Here is a 26726-nt window from a genome sequence, read left to right as displayed (position 1 = left end):
GAGCGAGAGAGTGGGGTAGAGAAAGAAGTAGAACCGCCGTAGGAGGAGGGAGCGAGGAAAGGAAAGGAGAAGAGGGAGACGGGAGCAGCGAGTCCACAGGAGCAGGGAGGGAGGGTTGTTTTAATCGTCATACGTCAGAGAGTGAGTGAGAGTCACACAGCGAGAGAGAGAGAGCTTGTACATATTTCATGGGACAGGATTTCATGACTGTGTGAGTGCAGAATGTGAGGCACGCTGAGGCGAGCTGGAGACCGTTATCCACAGCTCCTTCCTGCCACACTCCGCCAGGAACAGCAATGCTTTTGTACAGGCAGCACTGTGAGTATGTGTTTGAGCGTCTGTGTGCGCGGTTTGAATGTGAGAAGAGCGAAAACGACTGAGGCAGGGTGTGAATAGGAATGCGAGCGGACTTATTGGAGGGTGTCATGCAGATCCGTTGGGTGCTTGTGTTTCCTTGTCACACACACACTGAGCTGGTGTCTGATTTGTGCCGTTTAGGATATACTGGAGGGCTTGCAGAGCGCCGAGCCGATGGCGGAGAAGTTGAAAGGCCAACTGAATGACCTGGTGCGATACTCCAGAGACCTCGGCTCACAGTCAGACCGGGTCACGGCGCTAATCAAACAGCACAACAGGTGAGAGGAACATTTCTGCTGTAGTGATGTGATGTGGGTGAGCGAGAATTACTCCTTGGAGTGTTTGTGGATGTAAAACGAAACACTGACTGATTAACTATAGTTTATTCATGATGCCTTTTGCTTCAAGTCTGTGTAATGAGGCCAAAAGCTGCTTTTTTCAAATGTAGATAGAAATGGCCCCAACTTGAACTTCCTAACCTAAAAGCCAACAAAGTTATCCAAACAAATGCTCAAGGAAAGGAAATTCAGAGTCACACTGGAGATGAAGTAAAAGGTTTTCTCAAAAGTGAAGACGTTATCACACAGATTATATGAAAACTGTGGTTTAATATAGAACAAAAATATAAATTAGAGGAAGAACCTGGAGATACTTTGGACCAGAGATGAGAAACAATGGATACCAAATGGAATAACAGCACTGTGTACAGTAAAAAAAGATGGGAATTTTATGAGTTTTCAGGAGATGGAACAAAATTTAACATTATGCAACCATTCTCCAACCATAGTAGGAATCTACAATTTAAAGAAATATAGAGTAATATCTGCATAGTACCAACAGAGGAAAGGAAATACAGCACATTATGTTAAAGCGAAATGGGCAAAAAAGAACTAGGTGTGTATATTTCTCAAGATAAATGGCTGCCTGTATGGAGAACACAGCAATCTACTACATCATCATGTAGCTTGAGAGAAAACTGTTGGAAGGGTTGAATAAAATTCTCTGTCACCCCCAATATTAAACATAAATTTCTAGTGTTCTCTAACAAAGCCATATTGAAGCCAATGTGATAAATGTAAACCATTCTCATGTCTTTTGGATCTGCCCTGGCATTGTGCAGTTTTGGGAGAGTGTTCATTTATTTATTGTTAAAATATATACAGGATCATCTCTGGTGTTGCATTTTGGTGATATAGCAGGAAATATTGTGTTGAGAGAAGACAGATGTTTGTTTAAAATCTTGGTAGGAGCCTGTGAAAAAGCCTTCCTGGAGAGATGGTACGACCCAGACCCACTATAACAAGACGAATGGCTGTAAATAGTGAGTGTAATATATGTTATGGAGTAACCGACTCATAAGATCAGACAGTGTTGAGAGATATGGACCATGTTTACACATCAATGACAGGGTGAGGACTGAAATATTAATGTCACAGGAACAAACTAGAGACAATCATTTCGGGATTTTTGTTATTTTGCTTTGTTTCACTTCTTTCTTTTGTGTATACCTGAAATGGAAAGGTGGTAACAATGTGTTTAAAAGTTAACTGATCAAAAAAAAAAAGTTTTTGGAGGTTTTTTTTCAGCTAGGATGTTCAAATCAACCTCTATTGACCAATATGCTATATACATTTTAAGTAAAAAAAATAAAATAACATAAGACAAACAAATAAACAGGAAATAATCGAAATATGTTGAGGAAACTGAATAAAAATGAATTTCATTTGTTTAATTATAGTATGCTAAAAGCAATAAGTGCAAACAAAGGCCATTGAAAAGGCATACTCTCCTTGACCCACTTGGATAGTGGAACAGTTAAAAGCAGTTGTTTTGGGGATCTGAGACCTACTGCTTGGGTAGAGGACATTAGGTTCTGAAAATCAATCTGACAGGTGGCCAGTACAGGGATTTTAGTACTGGTGTAATGTGTTTTCATTATCTGCTACCAGTTAGTCTCACTGCAGGATTCTGCAACTGCTGCATGATGAGATGAGGGCTGGTGCAGTAAAGGGTCAAAAATCCATCCTCGAGGAGAATAAACTGTTTGTAACACTCTTTATATGAGTGAGAGAAGGGATGCTTAGCTATGTCTGTCTGCCTAGTTTGCCTTTATGGGTAGCTCCCTGTGTACATAACAGACCTGGTGAGACCTTATTCAAGCAGTTGGCCTCTCTAATCATCTGATCCGAGTTTTTTGATAGACATGGCCACACTTTTTAAGCTCTTGAACTTTAGAACTACGTTCTGCAGTGGAGGCATGCATGTATGATTACGTTGAGTAAAACCAAGACACTTCCAATGTTAAAGAAATTGTGTTTTGCCTAAAAAGTCTGCATTTTCTTCTGTAGCTATCTGTTTATAGAGAACGGAAGTGAATTAATTCGATTTAGGTTTAAGTGCAAGTTCAAAGGTGATACCAAGACTTTTGCTATGGGCTTAAAGGTTTAGTGCTAATGGTCCTAAATGGCTAGCTAAAAATGATCACAGCTGTCTGTGTGTCATTTAGATGAAGACAGTTTTTCTGTAGAAATACACATCCTAAAATATTTGTGTGACATTGGATTATCATTTGAAAGATGCATTGTACTTGTGAAAAATAAAGCCTAACGGACACATAATGCAAAAAGGGACCTAAAATCAAATCCTGAGGTACTCCATAATTGATTGAGGCATTGGAGAAAGAGAAGCTTTATTAGCTATTAGTCAACAACCTAGCCAACCTTATCCTTTAGACAGTTTTTATTAAAAGCCTGTGATTAATACAGATGATCAAGTGATTATGATGCAACGTGCAACATAACGTATAAACAAGTTATTTGCTATTTATTACTGTACAAGTATGTGATTCTGCAGATACCTGACATACTTTTTAACTGGCATATTATATAAAAATGTGTCATTTTAATGATTCAATTAAACCTGTCCTCATAATTATTGTTGATGTCACACATTATTCCATATAACAGTCTTAAAAACAGCTGTTCCATAACACAATAACAAGAGCGGGAAAGGAAAGTTCTCCTTAATTACAGCTCAAAAGCCAGGGCTATGTTTTATAAGCTCTTTTGTGTGTGTGTGTGTGTGTGTGTGTGTGTGTGTGTGTGTGTGTGTGTGTGTGTGTGTGTGTGTGTGTGCGCGCGCGCGCTTGTGGCAATAACACACAGAGGTCTGACGTCCCTATCAGCCAGGTGAAGGTGGAAAGGTGACGGACAACAACAGAGTCACCAGTTGCTAAGCGACATTTAACCGTCTTCCCTCACTTCCACTTATTGACTATGTTTGTGTCCTTCCCCAGTTTAATTTTATGCAACGCCGAGTGTAATTTTTTAGGGAAATTAAAATTTTTTGGAAGGTCTTTTTCTTCACACTGATACCCACTTTAGTCTCTTTACTGAGCTCTAATTGCCTGCTTTAAACCCTCAAGTGAGCCCGTGTTCAATGAGCACCACTTGTTTGTGAACGCACCGTGCAGTGCCTTTTCAAAAGAACAACAGTGCATACAAAAGAGCATGCACACACACAGCCATGCACATTCAACGCATTCATGTACAAGTGTAAACTTCTACCGTAGCGCAAATGATCTCCTTTATTTGCTGCTTCTCTGAAGATTTACTGGCAGACAATCTAAGTGAGGTCAGCTTTTTGGAAATGCTTTGGCAGCTAATTGGCGTCGACTGCTGATTGGCAAAACACCACCTTTCCTTATTCGTTTGGCTGTTTAGTCTGTAATAGACTTGGCCTGTGCGCTCTTTGCACCTGTCCTGCATTTAAGCGCTGCAGAAAGAAGAGTGCACAGACAGAATGAAAAAAAAAAAGGAGTCAGAGGAGAGGAGGAAAAGGCAATAACTCCCCTCCGCCCCACCTCCTCTTTATACCGCATGCCAGATTTTGTCTGTCACAGCAGAAAAAGTGCTTCTTTTACACCCGTGCTATCCCCACTGTGTTACCCTTTCATGCCCTCATCACACCGTTAAAGCTCAAGAGTGTCTGTGCCTGACTTTAATGCGTGTTTCAGTGCATTGAGATGCTACATGAGGACAATGTGTTTTTTGCCATGTTTTTCATACCTCTATTTCTGATAAGTAACCTTATTTCCCTGCTGTCATCCACGTCTCCCCCTTCCTCCTTTAACCTTCACACACTCCCCACAATGTGTGAAATCCAGTAATTGTTTTTCTTTTTTTTTGTCTTACATCATGTTTAAATCTATTTTGAATGAAACTACATGTACATAGATTTTTTTTCTTTATCCCAGAGTTGAAAGAAAATAATTCTGCTGGTTGTACATATAGCTTATCCATATATGAACTTGTATCTATGTTGGTCATAACACACCTCACAATTTGGTTATGTAAATTTAGTGCCAGGGAGCACTGAGCAGAAGTGTGTGAAGGAGTATGGAGGTCAAGAAGACGGGTGGTTGTGTAGTGCGTCATGCTGGAGATTTGAATCTGAAATAAATTTTTTGTTGTTGCCATTTTATACTTTTAAATTGCCTAATATGGTAAAATACCTGAATTGTGTCTGGTTATAAAAACACATAACTGATTGTTGGTCTCATGATGTACTCAAAGCACCATTAACAAATTAAAAAAAATAAAAAATCTCATTGCCGATCATTTTGTAGCTGACAGCTGGTCTCCCACCCCCTCATGTGCCAATCAACAACATCCGCTCCCACTGGGCTGGTACTTTTGCTGCTGGGTCTTTTCTACTCTAAATCAACACACCAAGGCTCATTCACACATTCATAAAGATCTTTATTTTGTACCCTTAAGTGCTTTCTGACTATCATGCACACACTTAGACTGCAGTCGATGGATTGGGAGAAATTTTGGGGTTCAGTATCTTGCCCGTGGACACTTAAGCACAATTACTACAGGGGCTAGGGATCAAACCACCAACCTTCCAGTTAGTAGACGACCCAATCTACCTCCTGAGCTGCTGTAAATTTATTATCACGCTCCGTAAAGTTAGGAGTTGTCATCAAATTTCGCTGACATTTTCATTTTGTGTGTTCTGTTTGTGCATCCCTTTAGATTATTATGGTTTCTTGTGTTTTTAGCTATCCTTTAAAGCTTCAAATCTCAGTCTCATTCAACAAGTGATTTTATTATGCTTCAGTTACATACCTGCTGTACCTTGTGGTTAATATATTAATAGCAGAAAAATTCCTCTGGATGAAAAGCTTCATTCTCCTAAAATCCAAATTTGAAAGTGTACCTTTGATATTCTGTCAAGCCTCGCTGTGACCGCTTCCTCACATATCTCCTCCATCTCATCTCTTTCTTATAGCATCAAGCTGTCGTGCCTCGTTCCCTCCATCTTGTCACCCATGTGAACTCTTGCCCCAGTCATATGTTGCCTCTCAACCCCCCTCCCACACAGTGCCCCTTAGCGCCATCCCCCCGCTCTCCCTCTTTGCCCCAGCGCTCATTCCTTCCACTTCACCCACTTTGCCATTTCTCCACCTGCCCATTTCTCATCCCTGGCTCATCCTCCATGACGTGAGTACAGTCTGGACAGTATCAGAGCATCAGCACGTGTCTCCTTTGTTTTGATGGACACATGGGCAGTAAACACTTCCTCTGTTTGTAGCTTCGTTCTTTCTTTGTTCATTTCTCACGGGAGATTTCAACCCATGAACAACAACTTAAATGAGGCCTTTTCTTTCTTTTCTTCTTCTTTCCTGCAGTCTGAGTCTTCGTGCATCCAGGGAATGTCAAAATAAGGAGCGCTTGTTGGAGCAAAGGTTTCGTGCAGCCCTTAGAGACTTCCAGCAGTGGCTGGTCAATGCCAAAATCAGCACTGCCAAATGCTTTGATGTGCCACAGACTGTCACAGAGGCCTCCTCTGCTTTGCAAAGGATTCAGGTAAGGGATATAATTTGCAAAACCCTTATGTACAGCTAAAAAAAAATTTATTCTTCCTGTGTGTGTGTGTGTGTGTGTGTGTGTGTGTGTGTGTGTGTATGCGCATGTGTTTTTTAAGGGGACATATAACTGTAGTAAAATTGAAGTTCATTGTCTTCTTTGCACAGGTGTTTTTCCAAGACAGACTTACCTGATGCAGGAATTAATCACAGATTTAATCACATTTTTGTCATATTATTCCAGGGCAGACTGAAGTAATACCAGCATATCAAGCAGTTTTTTGGGGATGGAAACGTAACTAAATATTACTGTAGTCAAGTCTTTTGAGAAATAACATTTTCAATAACTTGTTTTGTGCTCATTCATATTGATGTCTCGGAGCTGCCAGCCAGTGTGGCCGTATGATATTTTTTCTACAGGCAGATTGCTTCTGTGAGTGTCTGTTGATAGTAGAGGTAGGGAGTGTCATTTATTCACTTACATAAACCAGACTTTTCCTGCCTCTCGGGGTGATGATATTAACAAGCTTCTTGTCATAAAAGCCATTTGTCTGCTCCTTGAGAAGCTGCAACCTTGCATCAGTTTGAGTCCACTTAAATCCACTCTTGCTAATTACAGACTGGTTCTCGCTTTTTATTTTGTTTCCATAGAGGCAGGCTAAGCAACAATATGGTACTACAAAGAAAAGCAAAAGATGTAGTAGTTAAACAATCAATCCTCTTTCATTGGATGTTTGCTCAAAGGGAAGCGTGTGTGAACATGCCCACTGTTGAGTGTCTGCTGGTGGGCTTGTTGGAGTGATGGGACCTGCAGTAGCCTGGATAAGCTAGAAATGGGCTCATAGCCAAAAGAGATAAGAGAAAGCTCCACAGTGGGGTCTCTCAGCCTTTCTCTTCAAAATATCTGTGTGTCTCTCTTTCTGAGAAGTCTCTGAGATTCTGGCAGGTCTGGCAGCCTCTTCAGAGCACCGCAGGGTTCTGGCTAATAGTCAGCTGCTTGTCTGTGAAGGTGGACATCCCCACATCCATGCACCGCATTACTATCAAGCAATGTGCTATTATTTCTAAACTCTGCATTCTCAGACCATATTTTGGAGCTCTTAGATGATCGACGAAGCAGTGAATCAACAGTTAGGTGGTCAGGGAGAGTGAGTTCAAAATGGCAAAGCAACGTGTGGTTATTTGACAAAATAATTTGCTGGAAATCCTCTGCAGGGGTTTAGCAAAGTCTGCTCCTTTAGAAGTTTCTAGTTTTTTGGATGAGAGGGATTTTCATACTTTCTGACTAGAGAGGCAATCATGTTTTATTTATTATTGACTTGGTGAGGAATGTGGAACAATGTTTCCACATGGCTGACCTCCAGGAGGGCTAGCGTGGGAGGGGCTGGGGTATCCATTGTGTCATGCTTAATTGGTGGTATACGGTTACACTGGCAGGGTGAGAAAGACAGCAAGTGTGGAAAAGAAAAAGAGCGAGCAAGTAAATGAATGTAGAACACAGAGAGCGAAACGGTGAGAGACGCAGACTTTCTTTTCTTGTGTGTGCCTTTTACTTTACCAAGTGTGTGTGTGTGTGTGTGTGTGTGTGTGTGTGTGTGTGTGTGTGTGTGTGTGTGTGTGTGTGTGTGTGTGTGTGTGTGTGTGTGTGTTTTGAGGAGGCTGAAGCTAGATAGTGTGTGTAAGTGATGTGCTGACTGCACAGATGGTGGAGTGGTCCCTGCTGCGCTACTGTCATCGGCTCAGCTCAGAGGGAGGGGTGTCTGTGTGTGTGCATGCTGCATATGCGTGTTTATCCTAATATGTGTGTGTACATTGCCGGTGGGTGTGTATGAAGGCACTTTGTAAAAAAGAAAAAAAAAAGCAGACACATTTCAGGCTCATTGACTTCCCTTATCTGTTATTGCGTCTGTGGGTCAGGCCACTTCTTCATATGCATGTAGAATTAGTAATGACTTCATCTAATGTAATTACTGCTTTTCACAATGTAGGGTCACATTCTGGGACCTTGAGAGAAAATTTGTTGACAATGTAGAGAATGGCTTTGTTACCCGTCAGGCACTGCAGCAAAAGGCAAAAAAAGAAGAAGTTTGGGATAGTCATTCAGTCTTTTTTTCCCCTCCTTTCACACCCTTCTCCCTTTGTGTGCGTGCTTCAGTTAAATAGTCACTGCTCCTTTGTCTTTGTCTGTGTACTGTATCCCCTTAGGAGTTTTTGAGTGACAGGGAGAATGGCCAGGCCAGGCTTAGTACAGTAGGAGCCAGTGGGGAGCTGCTGATGGCTGTAGTGTCCAAGGACAGGGTGGAGGGAATCAAGGCCAAGGTGGCAAATGCGAGAGAAGACTGGAAGAGCCTGATGAATAACCTGCAAATGAGAGAAGATGCTCTCAAGGTTGGTGCATTGTTTTCCGTGCTTAGCAGATGGCTGCAAAATTACATCAATGTGTATTTAATGTGCAAGAAAGCAAGCAATCATTAGTTTCATTTTTTTATCAGAGTGCTCACTTTCTCTGATATTTGTACAGTTTGTGCAAATTCAGAACCTCAAAAGGTGTATTTAACAAGTTACTTCACATTTGCAGAACCTGCAGGCCCAGATGACAGAGTTTGAGGCCAGTGCTGAGCCTCTGCAGGAATGGCTGAACAGCACAGAGGTCAGAGTTCAGGAGAGCAGTGCTCGCCTACATGACCTTCCAGCCAAGAAGCAGGAGCTCAGCAAACTACAGGTACTGTGAAGCCCACAGTCGTGCTCATGATTCTCCCTGGACATTACAGTCCTCTTACAATGACATTACTTCTGCGGTTATTGTGGCTGATGAAGGGTCAATCTGTTAGTCCACCCCTGTAGCAGTACATCAGGACATTTTAATCAATACTGTAGGGTCCATTTACTGTTAAATTGCATTACGTTAGTGAGGCTGCCCCTTTTACATTTCTCTTCTCAGCTGCTCTCACTGATGTTTTCTAATTTCCTCTCTTCACTCAAATAAACCTTGTCATTACACCGCAAATTGAATATTAAGTAGATTTTCCAAGGATACTAAATAGTCAGCTCTCCATCAGATATGGATCCCTGAAGTACAATTTCAATTCACTGGGGAGAAGAGAAGGACCTAATTACATTTTTCGAGCACCACTGGATCAAAATAGAGCTGCGTCTTGACACAATAGTCAGAAGAAAAGTCCAGAAATCTAATTAATTCTCCTTCTGTCAAAGCTGAAGCACTGCGTGGCTAAAAGGCCTTTTTCAGGATGCGATAACAGCCTCTGCCACGTCTGGCAGAGACAAAAAAGGAAGACAGGCATGAAGCGTTAAAAAAGATAAAACTGACAAAGGAAAAAAAAAAAATCAAACCCATCTCAAAGCTCTGCTCGTATCATTGTTGCTATTTTTATATTTATTCTGTCCCCCACTGTAGCACTTCTCGTCATTGCCTTTTGTCTGGTCCCTGCAAGCAATTACATTTCTTCCCACAGCACCTGAAGTACAATAAAACACACAGGCTTCAGTCTCTGAACTCATGTAGGGAAAATCCTCCTTACCCTTTAACATGTATACAACCCGTCTTTGGATTACGTTATCAGCCGTGTCTCCTGTGCCTCTTCTTTGCTGTGGTGTCAAACCTAATAACAGCATTTATATGTAAAAGTGAACATCAGGAGAAATACTGCTGATGCTCGTGTTCCTCTGTTTTTATCCATGTATTTTGATGTGCTCTAGTGTGTACTTGTGACATGTTAATCCCATATCCCTCCTCCTCTGCGCTTCTTGTGCCTCGTGTCTCTGCTGTCATGAAAAATGTTATGTTTTCTGTTGTTTCATTTTCACCTCTAATGGTGCTCACACACAACCATACTTTCCAACCCATCACTTTTTCTGTACCCTGCGCTCACCAACATCCAATTGCTCCGTCTCTGTTTTTCCACCACTTGCCTGCTTCACATCGGCTTAGTGTGTGCTGGAGGAGATGGCGTGTCAGGAGGTAGAGCTGGGCAGGCTGAGGGAAAGAGCTCATCGACTCTGGGAGGGACAAGCAGCCGGAAAGGGCTTCGTCCACAGAGTATCTCAGCTGTCAGCACAATACCTAGCCCTCAGCAACTTAACCAAGGTAACACCGCTCACGCCTTGTAACCTTATTTCTAGCCTTTCCTCTCTTTATGCTCTGCTTCTATCACAGACTGCTACAGTGTGCTGAAATGTGCCTTGCTTAACCCATGTGCTCTTGATAAACACTAAAGAGCTTTCTGTCCAGCTGTGGTGTTCGCTGTTTTGTTGTATGATCTGCCGTGTCATGGACTGCTGCCCCCTTGCACATTAGTCATGTCTCCAAGGGAAGACCTGGTTCCCAGAGTAATTTACCTGAGCTCAGTAATCTCTCTTACCTCTAAAACGCCCTTGTGCTTGCAGCCTCATCAGCATAAAAGGGCCAAGACTGTGCAGCGTACCTTTATCCACTAAAGCACTTCTGAAATGTCACAGCTGAAATGTGTCACTGCTTGAGAAGCTGACCTTTGTGGAGCTCTCATTAAAGTGGTCGCACTCGTATGATTAATTTGATACATCACAGAACAAAATATTACGCTGACCACAGAGCACCATTCTGTTACCTCGGGACAATGAGAGTACCCCGGTGATGATGAATGGGATTTATTTACTTTGCTGGCCAGCCAGTGAAGTGCTATTTTTAGGTCCTCTTCCCTCCTAGACGTGGAAACAGGAATGAAAACACTTCAAAAATTGCCACCAGTTATTGAAGCTTTTACTTTCTGCGCTTTGCAGATCCACAGATGTTGCAGATGTATGAGTGATGACTGAAAACACAATGCGTTTTTTTTTCTTGTGCTATAACATGTGGGTGGGAGAGTCTCTAGAGATGTCTATCTGGGAAAACAAGGCTGTAATTTCAAACACGAACACAGAAAAATATGAAGAAACTGTTGTTGTTCACTGGAAACACGTGTAATGTTAAACTCTTTGGTAAGGAAAGACTTGAGGAGTATAGTCACATTACTCTACTTTAATATCTAACAGGACAAGGCATCCAGGATTGAGCGCATTGTAGGGGAACACCGCCTTTTCTCTGAAGGACTGAAAGAGCTCCAGGACTGGGTGTGTGAGGCTCAGCGGGTCCTCAACACCTGCATCTCCACCACTACAGACAAGGGCTTGTTGGAGGACCGGATGTTACAACTTGAAGTAAGGAAGGAAGACATGGATGGAGTTCTTTAAAGGGATACACAAAAAGTCCATTCATGCACATTTTCCTAGCAAGACTTTTCTTTGCTGGCCGCTAGGAACAAAAATGAGTATTCCCTATTAAGTTGGCGTGTGGTTGCTGTAGCTTGATTAAATTTGTTGCGGAGAGCTGTACAGATTGCTGTGGTCCCCTGCATGTTGCACACAAGATACCAAATTACCAGCAAACAGCTGCAACCAACAACCAAGCAGCAGTGTAATTAAAAAAAAAACAATAAGCCGTGAAAGTAATGCCTTACCGTTGAAACCAAGACAAGGTTCTCCATTTCTTGTTTGCGTCACAGGCTTCACAATTTCACAGCCACCTACCAAGAAGTTGTAGAGTGCTGGCAGATAAGTCAGTTTCCATGCAAGAAACGGAGGATTGCAGCAATCTGTTAGTGACCAAAGCAATCACAAGAAGGTTATCAGTCAGCACCGTCTTTACAAGTGATTTCACCCAGCGACAGCAGGAAACCTCCAGCTTCCACCGACTAGAATAGAGACTGGTGTTGCCCTGTTGCCGACCAGTCTCTAGGCCTGTGTGACTGAGCCCTCCCTGTAACTGAGATATTGTGTTTAAAATTTTCAGAAGTAAACATTACACAGGCTTATTTTACAAACCATGCAACTGCAGATTTCTGACTTGACACAAGTTTTATCTGTAGATATGTTGCATCTATTTTAATGGTTTAGAAAGAAACAGGGCGAGATGCATTTTACCCTTTAGAGAGTTATTTTCTGTCTGTGTGTTCACCTCTATCTGTAGGCCTTACTAACTGCCCGTCAGGAGAGGGAGATCCAGCTAAAAATGCTCTTGACGCGGGGAGAGGCAGTCCAGAGGAACACTTCAGCTGAGGGAGTCCCGGTGATTCGCAAACAGATCCAAGACCTCAAAGACTCGTGGGACTCACTGCTGTCTGCCTCAATCCAGTGTAAAAGGTGAGCATGGGGCAATTAATCTGTCAGTCTTTGATAAATGGGACTGGGAACTGCCTAGTTTCCCTTGATGGATTTCTGCTAGTTGAAAGGTTAAAGGGATTATTAGATTTAGCTGTTCAGAATCTTGTTTGTTCCCTCTGTGCTAACTTTGCCTTATTTATGGTCACAGTCAGCTGGAAGGTGCTCTGTCGCAGTGGACCAGCTATCAAGAGGACGTGGGTCAGTTTATGCAGTGGATGGATCGGGTTGAAGAGACGCTTAGCTGCTCAGACAGACAGTACTCTGAGATGAGAGACAAGACTGCTAACCTGGGAAAGACCAAGGTATCAAATGCCACTGTAGACTATCCAAACTCTGTATTTAGATTAGCCTGACTGTAATTTTAATTTAATTAAAATTTTAGCCATTTATCCGCTTTAGATTCATGCAGTTACATTTATACCTCAGAGCATCCCAGTTGCAATGATCTATGGGTTCTCCTTTCTTTCCAGCTTCTCTATGAGGAAGTACTGAGTCATAGCAGTCCTCTGGAGACTATTGCCACAAAGGGTTCCAATATGACTGAACACCACACGACACAGCAGGAGGTGCAGCAGCTGCAGTGTAGATACAACTCCCTCAAAGAAAAGGCTAAGGTGCTTACTCAGAACATACGGCTTCATTTTTTCCTCTGCAGGCATTTGAATAATAACCGAATAGTTTGAGTGTATTTCTTTAAAAGCTTGCTTCATGCTTTTTCAGAAATTAATTATTATTAATTATATTCCCCAAAATACTGAAGGGCATGAACTTGTTGAAAATTTTACTGACTTGCCTAATAATTATTGTAAAATCATTACACATATTTCTCTTTGAGCTTGAACTGCTTTCATCCATTAATGTTTGCGTCTTGTTTATTTTTTGCAGAATGCAGTCAGCAAGGCCAAGGAGCTGGTGCTGGTGCATCAAGAGTATCAAAGGGGGTTACATGTGTTTGAGGACTGGCTGGAGAAGGAGCAGGCCTCTCTGGCCTCATTGTCCCATCCAGAGGGAAACGTGGATACACTTGAGAATACACTGCAGCAGCTACAGGTAGAAACACTGTGGAGTTTTATGTCAACTCTATATGGTTATGATCAGAGAAGAGAATAGCTGCAAACTTTTAACCCTGCCTACGCATAGTCGTATTTTTCAAAAGTAAAGCACCTAACACCTAACCCTTTCTAAATGTTTTAAGTCTTCAGTGACCTCCAGTATTTACTTTGTTCTTGACTCTTCATTTTCTTCACAGAACCTGCAGGAGCACTGTTCAAATGGCCAAGCCTTACTCTCCGCTGTGCTCACCAGCAGAGAGAGAGTAATCCCCTGGGGTATACCTCAGATCGAGGACCGAGCCCTGGACACCGCTCAGCGAGAGTGGGCGGCCTATCAGAGCCGTCTAAAGGAGACTCAAGGCCAGCTGCACTCAATGCTGACCCGACTGAGGCAGATGGGACATAAATTCCTGAGCCTGGCACAGTGGCTGGAGGAGATGGAGAGGGTAGCTAATATCAGAAGTAATCGGAGGTCAGACGCAACCACCAAGCAGATTCAGCTGAAGAAACTCCAGGTGAGAAAGAGGCCTGATTGCTGCAGTCCATATAAGATACAGGCCCTTGATATTTCATGCAACTGTCAACACTGTAAAGCTCAAAAGGGAGCAACATACTGTCTTATTAGAAGAATTTATTTTTGGGGGCCAGGATGTAGAGACTTCAGGAAGCTACTTCCCCCAGCCAGGAAATTGTTTAGCGATACCCATCCATCTATTTTCTTCTGCTAATCCAATTCAGGGTCGCTGGAGGGGCTGGAGCCCATCCCAGCCACCATATGGAATACCATAGTTTAATAATATTTCAACAAATGTTTTTTTTTATTTCACTGGTCACTTCAGTCAGAGGTACCTTCTGGTTATACTGAAAACCAAACAGAAGAATATCAAGCTCACAGTTTCGTGATTTACATTTCAGGACACAGAAGAAGCAAACTAACCTAAAAACACAGCCACACATGCAGTAAGCTGTGAAGCATTGTGTCACTTTATACTACAGCGCATCACTTTGTCATGTTTCAAATAAAACAGCAGTATTTCCCATACTTGGTCTCCTCCCTCTGGAGCATGCTTCCTGCCACTGTCAGGATGCCAAAGAGTCTCAGTATTTTCCTTCCTTGCATTTACACACACACACACACACACACACACACACACACACACACACACACACACACACACACACACACACATACACACACACACACACACACATGTTGGGGATTCATATCTTGTGGGACATAATGCTTTCCCTAGCCACTTACCCTAACCATCAAAAAAGAAAGTCTAAACCTAACTCTTACCCTAAACCTGACCTTAACCCAATTGCAACCCTGACACTAAGTGTCCACTAACTCCATTTTTGAGTCTCAAAAATGCCTTCAAAGTTGTGGGGACTGGGATTTTGGTCCCCATAAGGGCTGTCGGTCCCCACAAGTGTAGTAAAATTCCAATTTTTGGTCCCCATACACACACACACACCCTTCTGTCCTTCTAGGCCCTATATTGTTTTGCTTGTAATGCGTTTTCTGACACCTGGCTTTTAAATGAACTTTGCTGACATATAAATCATCTATAGCTTTGGCAGTATGTAACTAAAATATTAAAACTTATGTGTCCCTTGTGATCAGGGGTGTCTGGAGGCAGTGCTCACACGGCAGAGTGAAGTCGATGGACTTTCATCTTTAGCCCAGGAGGTTCTGGAGGAAACTTACATCAGCAGTCGTATCAGTGTTACGGCCACTCAGCTCACTGCCCGCTACCACTCCCTGCTGCTCAACATACAGGTTTGGCGCTCTTGATTATCTGCAGTTTAATATAATAATAATTTGCATTTTCAGAGATCCTTTATCTATTTAACAGTGAGCCACATGAGGGGTTTGTTGTGGTGTTTTCAGCGTTTGTGGTGTTGCTAACCCAGTTGTTCCTCTGTTGCTCCAAATGTACTCAGGAACAGTGTGATGTCACAGTTGTTTGTTTGTTTTTATTTAACACCATTTCACAAACACAGTCCCCTCAAGATGTTTTATATTGTAATGTAAAGGCCCTACATTCCTGCATGTATTTATATTTCTGCCTTTGGGCGCACTTTGCCAGTTCATGCATTTCTTCACTCACAGATTCTGCTTCCATCTCGGTTTCACCTGATTTACCCCGACCACTTAAGCTCCCAGCACGGTACTGCTTTTGTAGCGTGCAGGTGTTACACTGAGCTTTGCAACCCACATCAGTATGTTGTAGATGTGTGCTGTCACTTGAGGGCAGTGTAGAAAAATCAGAGTACTACAATGTGGACTGCTTTTGTTCATGTTTGTGCTAAAGTTGTTCCTTCAGTGTCGCCCTTGCAGCCATGAAATCAGAAGTCATAATAGTCAAAGAAGTTCTTTGCAGTGAACTAAAACTGAGCATCAGAAGCAACCATTGTCTGTGCTTCCATTCAGATGTTTATTACTCTGGGTTTATTATTATCACTGCCTTTCCTGTTCAAGCAGAGTTTGAACCAATCAGCATTCTGTCTACACATAGCTTCATTACCGCTGCAGAAGTATAAATCACAAATGTCTCACCTGTTCCTGTTTTCCTTATTTGTTCAATATTCATAAAGGCTCAATTTCAGCTGCTCTTTTCTCAGAGCCACCATGCCTGGTGACTGTATCTGTTACATTGCTTACCTCTAATTCTCCATTGTCATCACAGCTTTTTAAAACACTTCACCAGATTTTCTTACCTGCTTCTTTGGATCCACCCTATTGCCTACACTGCCAGCCTTGATATGTAAATGTGTAAACAAGACCTAGGTGTCATTGTGAGTTTAATAAATAAAAAGAATTAAAAACAAGCTGGCTGCAGGTTAAAAAAAAATTTGCGTTACCATCTCAATCATATATTTTAGAAAATGTGAATTTTTCATGCATTGCCTCTGGGGTCTCTTCCCACAGTGTGTTTTTCACACATGATTGTTCTCCCTCACTGTGGAATTTACTCCTGGGAGAGTTTTGACTTTGTTTCTGTAACACCCCATTGAAGTAGCTTTGAGAGTTATCCGTGTTACCCCTGCCGGGGTTGTTCTGTATACTCAGATCCAGCCTCTCTATTTGTCTTCTCCTCTGGGTTGAGGGGGGGGGGGACTAAAGGAAAATCAATGGGGCTCTGCTGGTCTGGAGCTAAGGCTGTAATTAAACGCTACAGAAAGCAATCTCACACCCTGCACCAGGAGTGGAAAAGCTTTGCCTGCACTGCATTGATTTTTTTTTACACCTTCAGTAACACATCTGAGTGTGCGTATGTGCGCATTTGTCCCCCTTTACTCCCTCACTTTTGTTTCTCCACCTCCGTACAGCCCACACCCTTCCTTTCCTGCTAAAATTGTCTCACATATGCATATACTTTACAGTCGTGCCTACACACATATGCAAACACATAACATCCCTCTCAAACTGTGGATGCCTGTAATTATACCGTGTGAAGTGTGGGCCATATGGGCTTGAGGTGGGAAGCTGTTACCTCTGGCTAGTCAGAAAAGGTGTGCACTCAGCACTATCAGCTAATTGGAGCTCCTCACCACAGGATTTGCAAGTTGAGTGAATAATGTGTCAAAACCTGCAAGAAACCCTCTCCATCCTCACGGTGTTATCGACTCAGAATATCAGTCAAGTGGATAATGCGTCAAAAGCATAAAAACCCACTCCTCCTTGTAGTGAAGCTATTGACACTGAGCAGATGAAAGAGTAGAGGGGAAACGGATATTTTCTGTTTTGATGGCTGATCAGAGAGCTTGTGGTCCTTGGTGACTAATGTTAGACTGCTGCTGGGGCAAAAATCACACCTTCAAAAGGAAAGGATACAGGCAGTGTTTTCTAGAATTACCCCAAAGAAATATAATGTTAGACTTTGAAGAGTCTCACCAATAATTCTGACATATGAAACACGAAATCTGTTTTGTTTGTGTTTTTGTCATTTATCCTCAATTTATATTTGACCTACAGCAGTCGACTTAATATTTCCGGGAAGGACTAATGTTGTTTATGAAAGAAAGGGAGGTTTAAGACATTTATATGACGAAAATGGGTGGTTTTAGCCTGTTGCTTGCCATGTATAATTCAACTTTTTGGGATATAAATTAGATGTTCCAATAGGATGCTTTCATAAGGTTTTAAGTCAATAAAGACTAAAAAACAGGTAATTAAAAGCCATCCATAATTCACCTTTTGTGGATATAGGGTAGATGCTGTGGTAAAAAAAAGAAAGAAGAAGAAACATACTTTAACATAACGTTATAGGTGCATGAATGGAAAAAATAGGTATTTTTAGCCCATTGCTAGGCAACATGATGGATATCATAGTATCTGATTTCGATAAGTCCCTTCAGGGGTTTCAGATCTATGTGTGTGCCAAGTTTGGTTGCTCATCTCCTGATCGTCTAGACAGAGTTTTCAGGCAGACAGAGCTTTTATGTATCATAGTAAGATATTTATCCTCCTTAAAAATCCAAACTTAACATTTCTGGAACTTTTTTCTTCTGACCTTCGATTTAATCTACTTTCAGGACACCATCAAACAGCTACAAGAGGAGCTGAGGAGCATTGAAGAGACAGAGAATCTTTGCAAGTCCTTCACCGAGTGGCTTGGCTCGACTCTGAAAAGCTTCACAGCATTAACTGACACTTCTGAACCTCTAGACCAGGCGGCCATGGAGAAGAAGATGAAAAAACTAGAGGTATGTTTATTTAGTTTCACTGTTACATTTCTAAACCTCCACGGTTTAGACCCAAAGTGATGCATTTGGATAGAAGGTGCAGTGGTGCACCTAATGCACCTCCCTGAACTGTTTATGTCAAAGAATTTGAGCACAAACTCATATGAATCCAATTTCACAAGCCAGCAAACAAATCCTTTGTGCAGTTTTCTTTGGCAGCTGCAAAATGGCCGGTAAAATATGCATAGGCTTCCTGTCCTGCGTTCATTGTTCGTATAATATTTGGACAGCGCTCTCACCTAAGAGAAAATGACTGCAGCACTTTCTCTTATGTTCATTTCATCAAATTGGCTTTTGAGGGAGGTAGCCCTGCTCAGAAATGCACACACTGTAAAAAGAGAATCACCACTATAGTTTGCCTGGCATAGTTCAAATCGAGTGTGTAGAGGATTGGGTGAGAATGTGTGTATCGATCGGCTCTTTATGAAGACAAAGCGGGTGCTGCTTTAGAGGAAGCGTGGTAGCAGGGGGAGACCTCCCACTGTGTGTAAGAGGATGAAGAAGCGCCGGTGTCAGGAGCCTGCTGGCACAGACACTGTAATTGATGCAGTGCCCTTACTGCTTCAATACACACACACACACACACACACACACACACACACACACACACACACACACACACACACACACACACTTCTCTCCTCAAACACTCGTTTCATATCATAAAACCCATCCAAAGTGCTAACTAACAAGCTGCAGCAAACCCATGAGTCCTCGCGCATTTTTTTTACTTCTCCATCGCTATATCTCATTTCTCTTTGTCTTCTTCACATACATCCAGAACAGCCTTAACACACACACACACCCGCACACCAAACATAGATGTTTACAATAGATCATCTGGTGCAGTCTTTGCAGTAATCCGTGTCTGGGATCGATGCTCTGTCTCTGCGTATGCACTGAAGACATGCTGCCACCACATGTGTCCTTCCAGCACTGCATATAACACACGAGCGCTTGCTCATCTCCTGCAGTGAGAGCTACAGGGCTGTTCAGTGAGCAGGGATGATTATGCATCGACACAAAGACCAGTAATCAATAGTTGTGTCAAGGGCCATTAGTTGGATTTGGACTTTATTTGATACTGTCAAAGTGTGAGTCATACAGTAATGATGGACTACCTCAGTTGTAAATGTGCTGTGAATTCATTGTACATATCGTGATCATGTAGAATGTAACATATAATTTAATTTGTCCCCTTCAACTGAAGCGTCTCTGTAGTTTTCTTTGACAAGATTTATTTTGAAATGACTGGCTCGTACAAACATGTAAACAAGGCAAAATGCAAAATAGAAAAGGGTTGGTTCTCATTAATAAGCACCCCCCCCCTCCTTTCTCCTCCCTCCATAATTTTTAATTTCATTCGCATTTCATAAATGTTCAAGGTCATATCCTCCCCAGAGTCCCTGATGGTTTCTGATGCACACAGTCAGTTTTTTCCCCAAAGGTAAAGGTAAATCGCCCCATTTTTTAATTCCATATTTGTAACTGGGAATAATGAATGCATTTAGTTTAGCACAGAAATTGACATATGCTTCTTAATTAATTTGAACAAAATTTTGAGCTATGCAGAATTAAACATGCTCCTTCTGTTCTGTGGTTTCGCTGCTTTTCATGCACTGACGGCAGAGACTGCTAAACTGCTTAAAGGGTCATTTTTGTAATGTCCTTTCCCTTCTAGTAGGTAATGTAACTGCTAAACATGGTTGGCAGATCCATAGTAGATGCAGTGCAGTAGATAAAAGAGCCCAGGCACTGATGCAGAATCACCAGTTACAGCAGGTGGACAAGGAACTTGACTGGGATAATTGGGTTGACGTGCTATAAGACAGCTACAGCAGAAAGGGCATGATGTCTTTAAGACCTGATATACATTGTTCACAAGACTGTACTGCCTTATGCTATATGGAAGCCGTAGAATTATTAAATTATATGAGCCTATGCAAGTTTAAAACCTTACGCTGATAACTTATTTGATGCAAAGACAGATTGTGAGCACCAAATTCTGATCATTCTCTTAAGTGAAGTCACTGATTATTTCAGATTCTGGAAGAACAAAATCTTGCAACTTTAATTCAACATGTAAACAACCACCGCTGCTGCTAAGATGGAAAACTGATATTAGGTGTGAGATGAAGAGGCGATAATGAGTTTTTCAGCACTAAATCTAAAGTGCTGTAACTGCAATTACTGCAGATTTCTTCTTTTAGCTCTTGGTAAACACAGAGAACTATATGAAATTGAAATGTAGTCAGTGTCGCTCATTAAAGCCATAAAGCGTGAACGCCATTACTCGAGTGACGAGCGAGCCTGGAGCATCACATTAAGCGGGAAGCATGGACGTGTGCAGACAGACGCGGCTCTTGTTATATTATATTACCAACAGCCATAGCTGGAGATCCGGGATTGCTGAAGTGAGAGGCTACTTTCTACACAAGCAATAACAGACTGATGATGAAAGCTAGATGGCATCCCATAGAGTGGAGGTGTGAGTGTGTGTGTGTGTGGCATGTTATGGTTGCCCTGGAAACCCTGCAGCTACTTGTGCCTGTTAAGGGCCTGTTATAATTGGGTCCTCCTTTCATATTATTCACTGTGGTTTCTCCCCAACATGACCTCCCAGTCCTCTCCACATCGCACCATGCAGGTGTCAGCCTACCCGATGAGTTCAAAGCTTTTCAAATGCACTGTAAGGCTTGTCTGGGTGACTGGGACAGCACCGGAGGTGAAGGACAAGGGAATCAGTGATCTTGTATTGAATGCCAGCCTCAAAGTCAGTGAAGCTATGATATAAATCTATTTTATCCAAGAGGATGATTTACTCTTTTCTTTCATTCAGTAGTGTGTAAACTGCCTTGGCTGAAGGTCAGTTAGTAACAAGCAATGGTGATAACACAGTAGCAGGACCCATGGTGAGCTCTATTCATGCTTTCTCTTTCTCCCAGAGTCTCCAGTCTGAGCTCCAGCACGGTCACAGCTTCCTGAAATCACTTAGGGAGCGAGCAGAACAGGCGGCAGGCTTCCTGAATGAATCTGCAGCTGAAAGTTTAGGAGGAGAAGTAGAGGCGCGTCTTTCCCAGCTGGAGGAGTTAGCCGGAGGCCTCAGGCAGGAGCGCAGCTTCCTTGAGCGGGCATTACTGCTAGCTAAGGAGTTCCAGGACCGGTACAAGGCTCAGGCTCAGTGGCTGGTGGAAACCAAGGCTTTGCTTCGTACGCCAGTGGAGCCCAAGGCTGAGCTGTATCAACGCAGAGCACAGCTGACTAAGTATAAGGTATAGTATAAAAAAAGTGAGGGGGACATCTGGATTAATTTTACACTAAGTGATTTTTTTCTCTTTGGCGAATTCAGCAAGACTAATATTAGCATAATGAACCACATGAGTGACCTTGCATGTCTGAAAATTAACTTTAAAAGTAGATTTGCTTTAAATAATTGCTGACCATTTTCCAGAGTCATAATGACAGATGCTTATTGGCTGCTTTAACAGCAGTTGGCATTAATAAGTAAACCCTATTAATAGTAAACTAGATTAAAAAAAAAGCTTAACATCTAACGCCACATAGCATACCCTATTGTGCGGAAGATACTGAAGATAAAGCTTGTCTGTTTGTGTGTTTTAGGCTCTGTTGCAGATGGTTCAGTCCCATGATGGAGCCATCAAGTCAGTGCTGGAAAAGGGCGACGCTCTACTTTCCTCTGTCCACTACCCCTCCATTCGAGATAAAATAAGCAAACTACAAAAGGACTACACTGGACTTTGTAATACTGCCTTGGTGAGAAGCTGTACACAGATGACAGTAGTTCTTTTTGAAAAAGAGGACAAACTAATGTACTTTCCATGCAGGCAGAGCAGCAACTTTGGAATCAGCTTCACATAAATTAAGTGCATGTACATGCATGTGGATGTTTCTAAAAAGTTGTGTAAAACTAGCTTCTGATAAAAAACAAAACACTGTTGCTTCTCAGTGTCAAAGAAGCTTTCCTGCCCAGCTGTTGCATATGCATTGTCATCAGTATAGTTTGTCTGTGAACTGTGTGGCCCAGGCTCATGTGGAGAATTTGGAAGGCCAGGTGAAGGAACAGGAAGCTTACCACAACGAACTCCAGGAAGTGGAGCGCTGGTTGCTGCAGATGTCCAGCAGGATGGTGACCCCTGATCCCAGTATTAGCGGCAGCCTGGAGGCAGCCACTCAACAGCTGGCCAGACACAAGGTACCCAAATAAAATATTTCACTTTTGCTGTTTTTGGACTTATTGGTTGTATTTAATGACAAATCGCCTTAATTGGGGGACAAAAATGATCCCCTGTGGCCTGTACTACTACTTGATGTTTGTTTTATTTGATGTTAGTGTCATCATCATTTGAAAGGGTTTTGTTGCATATAGGATGCCAGGGTTACTGTCTTCTCAATAAATTTTACTTATGCCTCTTTTACACATGGGCACATACATATACATATACATATATATATAATTCCCTTCTTACCCCAGCGGGCAGTCTTTATCCTTGAAGCTTGGGTCCTCTGCCAGAGGCCTGGGAGCTTGAGGTTCCTAGGTCTGCGCTCTTCTGGACAGAGATCTCAGACGTTGTTCCTGGGATCTGCTCAAGCCGCTTGCCTAGCTTGGAAATCACTGCACCTAGTGCTCCAATTACCACTGGGACCACTGTTGCTTTCCCCCCTACACATCTGGTCCCTTCTGGGGATCCTTGGGGTTCCCCGGATGGGACTAGTCCCTTCTGGGGAACGTCCGGCTATCCCAGTGTCTCCCATCGATATACTGCTCAGACCTCATTTTGCTGGGCATAAGTGATTGGCATGGTGTTTGGGTTTGGCAATAATAGTGAATTTTACGACAATTAATTTGGAAAAATATCAGACTTTTGCTTTGGACATGAAACCATAAGTAATATATTAATAATGAAATGTTTTCTTTTAGTAGGTTCAGTCTAAATGTTTAACAGATGCTGGATTTAGTCATCATTTAATCCAGACAGTTTAATAGCTCTTTGTGGTCACTCTGCTCAAATCACAAATGTACAAGCTCATCTGCTATTATATCTCCACTGGAGATTCTCTCATAAAATCCTACGTGGTTACTTTATCCTCCACAGGCCATCATGGAGGAAATTGCAGGGTTTGAGGATCGCTTGGCAGGCCTGAAAGAGCGAGGAGACCACCTGATGGAAGGCTGCAGTGACCGTGTGCAGAGCAGGCTGAGACAGCAGGTCCAGGCACACCAGCAAGGCACCAGAGACAGCTACTCTGCCATCTGCAGCACAGCGCAGAGAGTGAGTGAAGAGGAGATGGAGAGATGGAGGGAGGGAGGGAGGGAACGTGGAGGAGAAGGGAGGGAGTTGTGGGAAGCTGAGAAAGACAGATAGTCTGTCTGTCTATGGAGCAGTGAAATGGTTAATACACATTCATGAAGTAATTCTTGGATGTCCTTTGGACGAGACGTGCATGCACAGAAACGCATGGTTTAGATATCAGTTCCGTTAATATTCCAACAGATTAGACAGCAACTTAATCCTAAATCATTCTGACACTTAAACCCATCTCTTAAGACAGCCCTTTACTGCCAGCGTAGAGGGCACAACCAATTAGGGCTGCCAAAGTGGAGCTCAACAGCAGCCGTATGCGGACAGACCCCACCGGCCAAAATCACTAACTCAATCTCGCCATATTAATCTCCGTGTATCCCCTGTCAGCTCCACTTTTTCATGCTTGAGCCAAAAATGATCACACACCACCATTCAGCGAATCTGGCGAGCCCCCATAATCCAGCCCCACTCTGTCATTTTGGCATCGTCTGTTCTGTCATCATAGCTCACCTCCCAAGACACTACCTCCACCACCACTCACACATCCAATCTGGCATTGTGTGATCCAGCCACACTTTACCACTACACTGCTGGCTTCTCTACAACTGCGCCTCAAGTGTTACGATGGCTGCCAACTGTGTCCCAGCGCAGCACAGCTCTAATATCCTGCCTGCCACTTGCCACCATGCCAGCCTTCTAGCCTTTGCCAAATACATTGGGCATTTTGCCAGTAGTTGCCCCCCGTTATTCCTCTCTTTCGGGTTCTCATATTAACACTGTCAATCAGACCTTGCTGTTCCGCTCTCCCCTGGAAGGCATGGACGCCTCCACATTCAACACCTGTTAAATATAACAATGAAAAACTGCCTAATCATTTGGGTTTTAATCTGTCATTGTGTTTGGCCATAGGTTTTGACTTCAAAGCATTGTAGCACTGTGTCGTCTACCAACAGTTCGTTGTTTTCACTCCGTGTTCTTGCATGTGTTTATTCTGCTACTGTTGGTAAAACAGAAAACATTTAAATGGTTTGCCATGCAGAGGTGCGTCAATAGGAGCACTTATATTTAGCTTCTTCTGTATTACAGGTGTATCAGAGTCTGGATCATGAGTTACAGAGACATGTGAGTCTGCAGGACACACTGCAGCAGTGCCAGACGTGGTTGAACTCTGTGTCAGAAGAGCCAGAGCCTCCTACACATCCTTCTTTCAGCCTCGAGGAGGCTTTACAGCAGGTTAGTAACCATACATACATAAAGTAAGTATTAGGGATGGGTATTGATAAGATTTTCACGATTTCGATTCCATCTTCGATTCTGTTTAACGATTCGATTCTTTATCGATTCTCTTATCGATTCTTAAATTTTTAGATTTTTAAAAAAGGAGAACACTAAGGTCGATTAGCTTAGAACTTTGTTTTATATCTTCTCTTTGAACAAGATAGAAATTTAGGAGTAACATGGCCTTACAAACCCAACCGTGAGATCTTAAGAGATCCAGCCTACGGCTCTTCAATGGGGTGTCACAGGGTCCCCAGGAAAAAAAAATGTAAATGTAAAATAATAAAATAAATATTCTTCTGTAGCAATAACAAAGTATAATATAAATTATTCTGTAACAATTACACAAGAATATCCAGTAATGTCCCTGCCTACAATTAAACACATTCACTTACCGAAAATCGGAGCATCTGCTGTGCAAGCCTTTTACCACAAACTTAGTCACTGCTCGTGACATTCGTCTATCCTGACCTGAAAGGAGACGCTACCGGTAGACTGCAGCGAGAACTGCCAGCATCTGAGCCAGACTCTGTCTGTCTCTCTCATCATGGTCACCTAAATGCACAGTAATGGCAGGTTTTGTAATAAGGCAGATCGCGCTAACATAATATGCACTGTTAGTTGATTATTTACCTGCCGCATTAACGGGAGAGGATGTGCAAACGTTACTGCTGCTGCTGGGTTGAGATTCACGAGTCCGGAGCGGAATTAAAAACATGACATTCATTATCTACTTTGCAAGTATTGCAAGTTGTTTGCAAGTATTGCAAGTTGCCCGGTTGTCATCCGTTCCCGTAAAGTATAATCAAACTTTTGAGCGTTTGAGCCGCTTCGGCGCCGTGTTTCCTGCCAGGTAAATGACGCTCCGCAACGTGGTGAGAGAGGATGTAGTGAGGATATAATATGCCCAACCAGTAAAATCAATAAAATTAATAGACAGCTATATACAAACAGGTGAAGCAGGAGCGGGCTCTGCAGGAGCAGGCTGGCACTTACCTCCAGCTTGTGTGCGCCACGTGTGACCTGTGTGAGCCGAGGGTGAGGGAGACCGCAGCAGCTATCCAACAGGTCAAACTGCAGGTCAGTTCACTTTAAGAAGCTTTTAAGCAAAAGAGTACAAGTTTCAGCATGCATGTTTATAGCTCATATACCCATCGTGAAATGACTGCACTTTATTGTTGTGTCTAGATTGAGGAGCGTATGCTGCTTTGTGAAGAGGTAGCCGACAGCTGGAGAGACATCGAGGAGCAGAAGGCAGATCTGGAGACCCAGCTAATAGAGACAGAGCAGCAGCTTCAGAACCTCACCAGGAGACCTGCAGAGCTGGAGCCTAAGATTGCACAGAACCAGCTGGACAAGGCCCAGGTTAGATTTTACGATTTTACTTTTTTTACATTTTTTTTTTACATTTTTTTACATTTACATTTTTCAAAGAGTTTTCTTTTAGCTAAAATCATACAATTTGAGTTGCTGCTCAGAATAATCCCAGAAACCAACTCTTATCTTTCTTCCAGGAGTTCCTGCAGCAGATTAAGGAGAAACAATCTGAGGTAACACGTCTGCATGAAGCCATCGGCAGGTTGATGGACGGACAGGTCTCTCCTGCCCTGGAGGAGATAAGGAGACTGAAGAAAAGCTGGATGGACCTGGGCCAGCGGGCTGAAGAGCTGGAAGCCCTGCGGGGGGAGGACATGCAGCGAAGTGGAGAGTACCAGGAGAGTGTTGTTGCTGTAGAGGAACTTTTCCATCAAGTATCCAGGGAATGGGACTACCTTGCTAGGTATCAGACTTTTTTGTTTTTATCAAGGCTGTAATGTCATTCTCTGCATGGCATCCACTTATGTATATACAGAAATAGCTATATATATGAATACACAACATAGTTTCATTAGTCTT

The 26726-nt window shown here is 42.6% G+C and overlaps 1 protein-coding gene across 1 annotated transcript in view; it reads left to right on the top strand.

The window, feature by feature from the left end:
* Nucleotides 1-26726, top strand: part of syne1a (spectrin repeat containing, nuclear envelope 1a) — a 121949-nt gene that overhangs the window by 45926 nt on the left and 49297 nt on the right. Inside the window, exons 55-75 of the mRNA XM_080882209.1 lie at nucleotides 499-635; nucleotides 6053-6230; nucleotides 8435-8617; nucleotides 8808-8951; nucleotides 10179-10334; nucleotides 11258-11422; nucleotides 12231-12403; nucleotides 12573-12726; nucleotides 12895-13038; nucleotides 13310-13474; nucleotides 13674-13991; nucleotides 15104-15259; nucleotides 18019-18189; nucleotides 21174-21500; nucleotides 21850-22002; nucleotides 22274-22441; nucleotides 23343-23519; nucleotides 24639-24785; nucleotides 25785-25910; nucleotides 26019-26195; nucleotides 26345-26610. Coding sequence (XP_080738335.1) covers nucleotides 499-635; nucleotides 6053-6230; nucleotides 8435-8617; nucleotides 8808-8951; nucleotides 10179-10334; nucleotides 11258-11422; nucleotides 12231-12403; nucleotides 12573-12726; nucleotides 12895-13038; nucleotides 13310-13474; nucleotides 13674-13991; nucleotides 15104-15259; nucleotides 18019-18189; nucleotides 21174-21500; nucleotides 21850-22002; nucleotides 22274-22441; nucleotides 23343-23519; nucleotides 24639-24785; nucleotides 25785-25910; nucleotides 26019-26195; nucleotides 26345-26610 — 3785 coding nt within the window. The remainder of the gene's footprint in view (nucleotides 1-498; nucleotides 636-6052; nucleotides 6231-8434; nucleotides 8618-8807; nucleotides 8952-10178; nucleotides 10335-11257; nucleotides 11423-12230; nucleotides 12404-12572; nucleotides 12727-12894; nucleotides 13039-13309; nucleotides 13475-13673; nucleotides 13992-15103; nucleotides 15260-18018; nucleotides 18190-21173; nucleotides 21501-21849; nucleotides 22003-22273; nucleotides 22442-23342; nucleotides 23520-24638; nucleotides 24786-25784; nucleotides 25911-26018; nucleotides 26196-26344; nucleotides 26611-26726) is intronic.

This window comes from Rhamphochromis sp. 'chilingali', assembly GCF_963969265.1.
Source record: "Rhamphochromis sp. 'chilingali' genome assembly, chromosome: 5".
Taxonomy (NCBI): domain Eukaryota; kingdom Metazoa; phylum Chordata; class Actinopteri; order Cichliformes; family Cichlidae; genus Rhamphochromis; species Rhamphochromis sp. 'chilingali'.
This window is presented reverse-complemented; position numbering and strand designations above follow the sequence as displayed.